The 10,022-nt window shown below is 44.4% G+C and overlaps 1 protein-coding gene across 1 annotated transcript; it reads right to left on the bottom strand.

The window, feature by feature from the left end:
• Nucleotides 1–2,178: 2,178 nt before the first annotated feature.
• Nucleotides 2,179–2,731, bottom strand: LOC145955096 (uncharacterized). Its single transcript, XM_083069795.1, has 2 exons — nt 2,677–2,731; nt 2,179–2,624 (listed from the first exon to the last, which is right to left on the bottom strand). Exons 1-2 carry the CDS (start codon nt 2,729–2,731, stop codon nt 2,179–2,181), a joined length of 501 nt encoding a protein of 166 aa, XP_082925921.1.
• Between the last annotated feature and the right edge of the window lie 7,291 nt (nt 2,732–10,022).

The raw sequence follows: 10,022 nt of genomic DNA, 5'->3' as shown, positions 1-10,022 counted from the left end.
AGGTAAGCTTACCTTACTTGAGTTTAGAAGCTTGCAAGGCAAGCTTCAAAAACTCAAGAAGGAACTACTAATTTCGGCCATGAAGAGAGCTAGGCGGCTTTGTACTTAATTTGCTCCTTGATTTAATTTGCAAAATCTTGATTTGGTGTAGTTAGGTTCATCATATGATGATGAGACCTAGCTACATCAAATCTATGAAAAATTAGGAGCAAAATGAGTCCAATATCAAAAATTTAGCCTAGGCCCAATTCTGGCCCAATTACTAGTCATACCTCAAGCTTTGCTAAATGTACCCTTTTTTTCCTACTGAAAAAATACAAAATGAATGTGTCAACTGGGGAGGTTAAATGGAGCTAAACTCTCCAAGTAACCTACCTTAAAAACAATATACACATAATAGGAAAAAGCAAATAAAGTGCCTCTCAAATACAAAGGCAAAAATAACCTATACAATAGACTATGTATAAACTGTACAATATGAACAAATAGAACTAGGCCTTCTCTTCATGATAGAGCATTCCAAGTGAAGATTATCTTGGGCCTAACAAGCCCATTAGTCTTCTCAAGATCCAGCTCTTCCTGTATCCTCCTAGCCATAGCTCTGGTCACTGGGCCCTTGGCCCATGGTCTGTTCGTACTCAACCTCGAGTTAACCGTTACGAGGTTCGAATTTGACCTCGGATTTTGGTTGTTTAACTCTCGTAAAGGTTCGTACTCGACCTCGAGTTAATCGCTACGAGGTTCGAATTTGACCTTGGATTTTGGTTGTTTAACTCTCGTAAAGGTTCGTACTCGACCTCGGTAAAAACGTAAAGTAACAATATGGATTGAGCAAGATGAGTCATTTTATTGAATATATCTGTGTGCCTCGTTAAAAACCCTCTCAGCCAAAACCCATTTTTCTATTTTTTGGGATAAAAGACTGAGGCGGGAAAAGAGTGCATAGCTTATTCGTACAAATTTAGCTAAAGTAAACTTGAGATGCGTGGAATTCCAAGTCCGCGGTATAGGTTTTTCGTTGAGCTCCTCTAGCTGGTATGCCTCATTCCTTAAGTCTTCCGTAACTCGGAATGGGCCATCCCACGTGGGTGCCAGTTTTCCTTCCGTCGTGTCTTTCCAAGCTTCACCTAGCAAACGCCATACTAAGTCGCCAGCTCGAAAAGAGCGAGGTCGTACTCGCGTATTGTACCTTCTGGAAGCTTGGAGCTTGCAGGCTTCTTCGTGGATTTGAGCTGTTTCTCTGACTTCGTCAACTAGGTCAAGGTCGGCTGCTAGCTCTTGGGCATTCTGCTCATTATTGAAAACTTGGCGTCGGTGGGACGCTTCCCCTACTTCCACTGGGATCATTGCGTCTGTTCCGTAGGTGAGCCTGTAAGGCGTCTCTTACGTGGTTGACTGGGGGGTGCAGTGATATGCCTAGAGGATGCTGGGGAGTTCGTCGGGCCACTGACCTTTGGCGTTCCCCAACGGCTTCTTGAGTTCCCGGAGGATGACCTTATTGGCTGCCTCGGCCTGGCCATTGGTTTGGGGGTGTTCGACCGAGGTCGGGAAATGCTTGATATCGAGTTCGCGGAGAAACTCCTCAAATCCTTGTGCGATGAATTGTCGGCCATTGTCAGTGACGAGGGTGTGAGGGATTCCGAATCTGCAAACAATGTTTCTCCAGGTGAACCTTTGTACGTTTTTCGCGGTGATTTTGGCGAGTGGGCATGCTTCAATCCATTTGGTGAAGTAGTCGATTACCACGAGGAGGAACTTAAGCTGGCCTTTTGCAGGGGGGAACGGTCCGAGGATGTCCATTCCCTACTGGGAGAAAGGCCATGCCGATACCATGTGGTGTAGGGTTTCGGGCGGTTGTCGGTGTGTGTTGCCAAACTGCTGGCATTCTTTGCACTTTTGTATGTAGTCTTGGCAGTTCGACTTCAGAGTGGGCCAGTAATATCCTGCTCGGAGTACTCTAACGGCCATCGAGCGCGCTCCAGAATACAAGCCACATATGCCCCGATGAATTTCGTCAATGACGTAGGCTGCTTGGGGTGCAGTCAAGCATTTGAACAACGGGGTGGAAATGTCGCTTTTAAATAGCTCATCTCCGATGATGATGAACTTAGTCGATCTCATCCTTGTCTTTCGAGCTTCGTTCTTATCCTCGGGTAGGGTTCCTTCTTTCAGGTAGCTCTAGATGTCTGTGATCCATCCCAGGTCTTCATTGTCACTGATATTGACGACTTTGCCGTCTAAGCTGGGTGAGTGCAAGGTTTCCTGGATGATGGTTCGGTGCTGTCCAGGCCTTTTGGTGCTGGCAAGCTTTGATAGGAGGTCAGCTCGGGCGTTTTGTTCTCGCGGCACGTGCTTTATGGTGAATTCGTCGAAGGACGAGATCTGGTGGGATGCAGTGTGAAAGTACCGCTGCAGCAGAGTGTCCTTTTCCTGGTACGTCCCGCTGAGCTGCTCCACCATGAGTTTTGAGTCGCTGTTGCAACTCACCTTCCGAGCTCCGAGGTCGCGGGCTAGCCTTAGTCCCGCGAGGAGTGCCTCGTACTCTGCCTGGTTGTTGGTCACTTTGAAGCTAAACTTGAGGGATTGCTCCAGAGTGACTCGGTTTGGTCCTTCCAATATGATGCCTGCACCACCACCTTTAGAGTTGGAGGATCCGTCAACATGTAAAGTCCATACCTGAGGTTCCTCGGTAGTGGTAGGCGTGAGTTCGGCTACGAAGTCGGACAGGCATTGAGCTTTCAGGGGTCCACGACTTTCGTACTGGATGCCAAACTCAGACAATTCCATTGACCATGCAATCATCCGTCTGGCGAGCTCAGGTTTTCGCAGAATTTGCTTGATAGGGTAGTCGGTTTTGACTACCACCTGGTGACTCTAGAAGTAAGGTCGGAGACGCCGAGCTGTGGTGACAAGTGCTAGTGCCAGCTTCTCGATCATCTGGTATCGCTTCTCTGCATCTTGGAGGACTCGGCTGATGAAGTAGATTGGTGTCTGCACTTTCTGGTGCTCTTGTACTATTACCGCGCTAATAGGGCTTTCTGCTACGGCCAGGTAGAGGAGGAGGTCAGTTTTGTGGTCCGGCCTCTGTAGGATCAGCGGGGTTGTGAGGAAGTTTTTGAAGCTTCGGAAAGCTTCTTCGCACTGATCCGTCCACTGGAAGTCTTTGGGCTTTCGCAGTAGGGTGAAAATGGGTCCTGCCTTCTCCACGAGTCTGGGGATGAAGCGGGATAATGAGTCCAATTGTCCAGCTAGGCGTTGGACCTCTTTCACTATTTGTGGGCTCTACATCTGGATGATCGCTTTACACTTCTCGAGATTGGCCTCGATCCCTCTGCTGGTGATCATGAAACCGAGGAACTTGCCTCCTTGGACGCCGAAGACAAATTTCTCCGGGTTGAGGCGCATGTTGTGCTTCCTGACCTAGGAGAATACTTCGGCGAGGTCGGCAGCATGGTCTGTCGCCGAGGTGGTCTTGACTACCATGTCGTCGACGTAGACTTCCATGTTTTTCCCGATCTGTTGGTGGAAGACCTTATCCATCAACCGCTGGTAGGTTGCGCCCTCATTTTTTAGGCTGAAGGGCATCACCCGGTAGCAATAGTTGGCGTGGTTGGTGATGAAGGATGTGTGCACTTCGTTAGGAGGGTACATCATTATCTGGTTGTACCCGGAGTAGGCATCGAGGAAGCTGAGGAGGGCGTGTCCGGAGGCTCCGTCGACCAACCTGTCAATGCTCGGCAAGGGGTATGAGTCCTTGGGGCATGCTTTGTTCAAGTCAGTGTAGTCGACGCACATGCGCCACTTCCCCGAGTTCTTCTTTACCAAGACCACGTTCGCCAGCCATGTGGTGTACCTGACCTCGCGGATGAAGCCAGCATTCAGCAGTTTCAGCGTTTCGGTGATGATGGCCTCCCGCCTTTCGTCGTCGACCTTCCTCTTCCTCTGGGCGACCGGTTTTTCCGCCGTGTGTATTGCTAGCCTGTGGCAGATGAAATCAGCGTCTATGCCTGGCATGTCAGCGCTGGACCAGGCGAAGAGATCGGCATTTTTTGAGGATTTCTGCTTCAAGCTGTTGTCACAACTCTGGGGTCAACTGTCTGCTGATTTTTGTGCATTGCCCGGGGAGTTTTCTGATCTGGAGATCATCGAGCTCGTCAACGGGGCTAGGTCGTTCGTCATGAGAGTCGGATCTTGGATCGAGATCGGTGATTTCTTCGTGTCTGGCGTGAGCCATGGCTGGAGGGTCGTTTTTGCACTGTTCACCGAGTGAGGCGATTTTCAGGCTTTCGGTGTAGCATTGTCGTGCCGTCCCCTGGTTTGCCTTGACGGAGATAATCTTCCCATCGTGCCCTGGGAATTTCATGGTGAGGTGTGGGGTGGACACTACTGCACTGAGTTGGTTCAAGGTCGGCCTCCCGATGATTATGTTGTAGGAAGTGTCGACTTCCATGAGGAGGTACCGAACCATGACCCACCTTATATTCGGAGGAGATCCAAAGGTTGTCAGTAGGTCCACGTACCCCCGAGTGTGAACGCTCCTTCCTGCAAAACTGACTAGGGGCTCTGTGTGAGGTTGTATGAGAGAGTGGGGGACATCTAACCTGAGGAACGTTGGCCAATACAGGATATCGGCCGAGCTTCCTTGGTCGATTAGTGTCTTGTGAACCTCCCCATTGGCTAACGCCATGGCTATAACCATGGGATCATCTTGGTTGGGATTGACTCCAGCATAGTCGTCGTCATTGAAAGTAATCATCGGTGAGCTCTAGTGCGGAGCTGGGGTGGTAGAGTGTATGCGGTTGATGTTGCGCAGGTGCTTCTTCCGGGCAGAGCTGTTGGCGCCTCCTCCTGCGAAGCCACCTGCGATTGTATTGATCACTCCCTGTAGAAGAGTTGGCCCTATTTTCTGGCTTATCTCGGCTTGTACTGCTCCGCCGGGGTTGGGTTGAGAGCTAGAGGGTTGGTCCGTGCGAGCTCCTGAACTTTGGCCTCCGTCTCGTCTTTGTCTTTTTCCTCGAACTTGGTCGTGGAGAGCGGAGTGTTCCGTCGTGCCATCATAGCGATCGAGGTGGAGAGGCTTCCAGCCATGAGGGAGTGGTGTCTCTGCGATGCCATCCACAAAAGGGTGGCGGCGAAGGGTTGCCTGATCCCCCGGGACATGAGCGAGGGCATTGCTGACTTCACGGATCGACTTGTGCGTCGGCGCGTGAGACTGATGCGTGGCAGGTCGTTGGGCGTGAATACGTTCATTCTCGGCGCGTAGCGCTGCCAGGTTAGCTTCATTAGCGATACGCATTGCCGCTAGATCAGTATCGTGCTTGGCGCGCATGTTTTGTAGATCGGCGGCGTGTTGCTGCTGCATCTGTTCGACCTGATCGATCAGCCTCCTTAATGCCGCTTCACTATCCATGGTAGTTGTATGATCTGTGTCGTCTGTCGCGCGTTTGCTATGGCTTCTAGTGCAAACCATAAGCGTGGCCGATGAGAGCTATCTTGATCGGCCCCACGGTGGGCACCAAATGTTCTTACCGGAAATCTGCTGTAGAGCTGATCCGCCAGGTAAGATCGGTGAGCCTCCTTCACTGGTACGTTGGTGCTCCAAGATGGGGGTGGTACCTGCAAAAGAGACTCCGATGCTAAAGTTAGGGTTTGTATGAGTATGAATCTCGTATATGTAATGCACGTATCTTGGTGTGATTTAGGGTTGCCGTGGGCCTTGGGCTTGAGGTAAGATGTGATATGATTAGATAACGGATCTCGTCTGGAGCGAGATCCTCGGGAATCAGTTACGATTCACTCAAATGCCGAGCTGATTGCACGCAATGCGCGTCCAAGGTCGGCTTGTGCTGTGGTGCCGAGTTCGGAGCTCGGTTTCGTAGTACGGGTAGTACAATCCCAAATTAATGCATTGAAGTATATGACCCTAATGCACTATCAAATCACACCTTGAGATCTTTGAACCAACATTCGTATACATAAAAAAAATCCATTCGTCTAGGAATTTTCTCTAGAAACACAAAATTTGAGCTCGCCCCCCATCATTGAAGAATGCCTCTGAACAGATAGGGAACAACCTCTATTTCTTATCGAAATCAAGACATTTTGCATAACTTAAGAAAACATTGATCTCTCCCTTTTTTTCATTATTATGGGAGTAGTATGAAGTCACCTCATCACGAACCAGTCATATCTGGCATGGACATTAGAAGGAACTATCTTCTGGACTTTGACACACTTTGATTCACTTTAGCACTAGGATCTGTCGAATAGGCAAGGTGGCTCCACTCACCCCTAACTAGATCTATCACCCTTGTGAATAATCAATTTTATCCGGACTCACAAAAGTGATGAAATAGACATCTACTATGAAGGGAAGGAGCTCCCGAAACATGCCGACAAGAAGACAAGACTTTAGAGGGCCCAAAAGCACAAATTAAGTATTTTTTTTTTTTTTTTGGGCGTTCCAGAATTGGAACGGGCCGTTCCAAAATCGGAACGGGCCGTTCCAAGGTCCAGAACGGGCCGTTCCAAGGGTCCAAAAAGACCAAAAACCCTAATTTGGAACGGGCTGTTCCGAAATTGGAACGGCCGTTCCTAACCGGAACGGGCCGTTCCTAACCGGAACGGGCCGTTCCTAACCGGAACGGGCCGTTCCTACATCTGGAACGGGCCGTTCCAAGGCTGTTCCGGTCTAAAAAATTGGGTGTTATTCTCAATACTGGAACGGGCCGTTCTGATTTCAGAACGGGCCGTTCCAGTATTGAATTTCTCACACAACGGCCATGTCCAGAACGGCCGTTCCGATTTTGGAACGGGCCGTTCTGGACCCCTTCCCGAAGTCTATAAATAGACAGCTGGGGCTCATTTCTGAGGCGGGAAAAATTTCGTCCAGTACTCTTCAGAGCTCGAATTTTTTTTTCTCTCTCTTCCCCCTCTCTTTTGTATTTCTTAAAATCTGTGAGACACCTCTGTAGTGTGAAAGGTAGCCAAAAGGCACCTTCTTGATCATCATATTCAAAGATTCAACTCATTTCGTATCGTTTCTTCTCTTAATTTTTCTTTTATTTATTTATTTGTTATTATTATTATTTTATTGTTGTTTGTTTGTTTATTTATTTTTGCTTATTGTTTGTATATAGTGAATACGATTTGTTGCCTTTAAGATTATTATTTAAAAAAAATATTTAATATACGACCAATAATAATGTTAATTGAATAACATTTTTATCTTTAACATTATTAGGTCCTGGGGTTTAATGACTAGTCATTTGCTAGCTTAAACTCTCATATATGAAATTTCTTTCTAAAGAGTAAAGATCTGTTGCAACCAATAACGTTAATTAAATAGCATTTCTATTTTTATCGTTATTGGAGGGATTTATTGATTAGCCATTTGCTAACTTGGATCCTTGTGCAAAATCTATTTCTTTAAATAAAAATATAAACATAATTTTTCTTATGTACATTTATTTTTATGGTTAATGATATTAATTGAGTAGAACTTCTACCCTTTAATATCATGTAAATCATAAAAGTTAATATAATACTTATTCATTGTCCTACACTTTAAACATATTTTAGTATCAACAAATAAAAGTCAATAACATGGATTGAATAACAATTCTATCTTTCATGTTATTAGAAGGGTTTATTGATTAGCCATTTGCTAACCCAAATCCCTATAATTTTCTAATATAAAAAAATAAAAAAAAAAGGGCATCTTAGATGAAAGAAAATATATGTCACATACGTTTTTGAGGAAGAAATTAAATATTTATAAATTCATATAATTTTGCGCAATTAATTAAAGGTACTGTTTTTACAGGCGTTGTAGGGTGCTAATACCTTCCCTACATGTAATCGACTCCCGAACCCAACTTTAATTTTAAAGATTATCTTTTAAAGGATTTTCCAATGTTTTTCCCTTAAAATAAAATATTGGTGGCGGCTCCATTGAAAAATAAAAATGTTAGCGTCATCCCGTCGTGATCCCGGTTACGACAGATGGCGACTCCACTGGGGAAGTTTGAGAGTCAGGCCTTGTTAAATTAATTGCGCAAAATTATGACTTTATAAATATTATTTTTTTCCTTTCCTTTTATTTTATTTGTTGTATTTATTTGTTTGTTGTATTTATTTGTTTTATTATTTCTGTTTGCTACGCATGCTTTGTTGGGATTTAAGTTTAAATTAGAGTTTGTTTATTTTATTTGCATGTTTGTTTGTTATCTTACACACTCATCAACACTTGTACCTCACACACTTTGGGCTCTATACCCGAGCCTGTGCGAGCCTAAGAAGAGAAGGTGGCTTGATGACTGTTATTGAGGGGCTTGATGCTCACTTGACCGTTGTTGAGTTACCGCTCAGGTTGTTACTAGTTGCATGGGTTAATCATATTGAGAGGGTATGTTCCCTACTTGTGATTAATTCATGCGCTAGGTCCTTATTTATATGATAAGGGCAACCTGGGGACCAATAAATCTTGGGGAGTTTTTAGATCCACCCACAAAACCATGCACTAATAGGTGGACTTAATGACCTTCCAAAGTAGGGTGTTAACCTTAAAAATTTCCTACCCTAGGTTTACCGTAATAGGTCACATTATACTACTCTCTATCCCTCTTCTTATATATATTCATACCAAAAAAAACTGTTAATACATTCATGCATCATACATTTATATCCAATATCATTTTTTAGGTTACTTTTCTTGCCTAAAATAATTTTTTAACAAATAAAAGATAAATGATAAAAAGTCATGCATACATGCATATTAGGGGCATAGTAAGTCACATTTTAATTAAGTCTTTGTCTCATTTTTTTCTTCTTTTCATTTAATTTAAGTCTTCATCTCATTTTTTTTCTTTCCCTTTTAAACCTTAAAATAATTGATAATATTCAATATGGAGGAGATTCAAAATCATACTAGCAATGTATCAAGGTTAAGCAAGAGTATCAGGATAAATGTGCTAAAAAAATGATCTCCAAAGGGTAGGTAAGATCTGCTAAAATAATAGCACATTTGACTTGATAACTTGTTTTAGACATCATTTATTGAGGAGAGAATTCTCCCTTGAGTGATTGTTAATCACATTTTGATCTTGAAATGATTGATCCTTGTTTGAAAATGTGGTTCGTACTGCTGCATTGCTAGTAAGATGACCTTATCCATTGAGGAGTGAATGCTCCCTTGAAATAAGTGTCAACCGTTGTATAACCTAAGAGATTTTGCCTCTAGCGTTAAGATATGGGGAATCACTCTTTAATTTGAATACAAAACCAATATTTTCAAAAAAAAATTAAATAAATAATAATAATAATAATAATAATTTGTGTCTTCTTTTTTCTTTTATACTCATAAAAATTTACTTTGTATTTTGAAAGCAATAAAGCAAAAAAACAAAGTGTTTCCTCGGCATCGTTATAGAACACGCTCTCAGGCCAAGATCATGGATGAGATGGAGGAACGCAACGAAGAAATGAGAAATGATATCAATCAACTGAAGGAACAAATGGCCCAAATTATAGAGATGTTGCAATCTATACAAGTGAAAAACATGGAAGGGACCCCTCCAGTAGCTAGAGGAGAATCATCAACCTCTCCTGCGTATCCACCTGGCTTTACCCCAGCCCCAGCACAACCATTAACTCTACATCTTAACAATCCCGACCAACATGTTGACCCTCCAGAGGTCCAATGGCCACAATATGGCCTTCCGCCCAACTACACACCTCCAACAATCATGGATCCTCCGGATAAGCACCAACCATTGGTTAACCAGCCGCCTAAACAAATGCCACCAACCCAACATGAGGTTCCACCCATGAATGCCACCTCTTACAAACATCAAGTTCCCTACCAAGCCCAAAATTCTAATTTCACCAACCAAGGGAATCTTCACCAAACTTCTGGGGGATATCAACCAACCTCAGGAATTGAGCATGTTCAGTCTAGCAAAAAGTTACAAATGCTAGAAGAGAGGCTAAAGGTTGTGGAAGGAGGTAGCTATGATATTGGT

Source organism: Cajanus cajan, chromosome 1 (assembly GCF_000230855.2).
Source record: "Cajanus cajan strain Asha chromosome 1, NIPB_CcT2T_4, whole genome shotgun sequence".
Taxonomy (NCBI): Eukaryota; Viridiplantae; Streptophyta; class Magnoliopsida; order Fabales; family Fabaceae; genus Cajanus; species Cajanus cajan.
This window is presented reverse-complemented; position numbering and strand designations above follow the sequence as displayed.

What these genes read in the sequence shown, in the direction of transcription:
- LOC145955096 (XM_083069795.1), bottom strand. Translation starts at nt 2,731, where the DNA reads ATGCCTGTCCGACTTCGTAGCCGAACTCACGCCTACCACTACCGAGGA. An exon ending in CCACTACCGAGGAACCTCAG is followed by an intron (nt 2,625 to 2,676) that starts GTATGGACTTTA and finishes GTGGTGGTGCAG; the next exon opens with GCATCATATTGGAAGGACCA.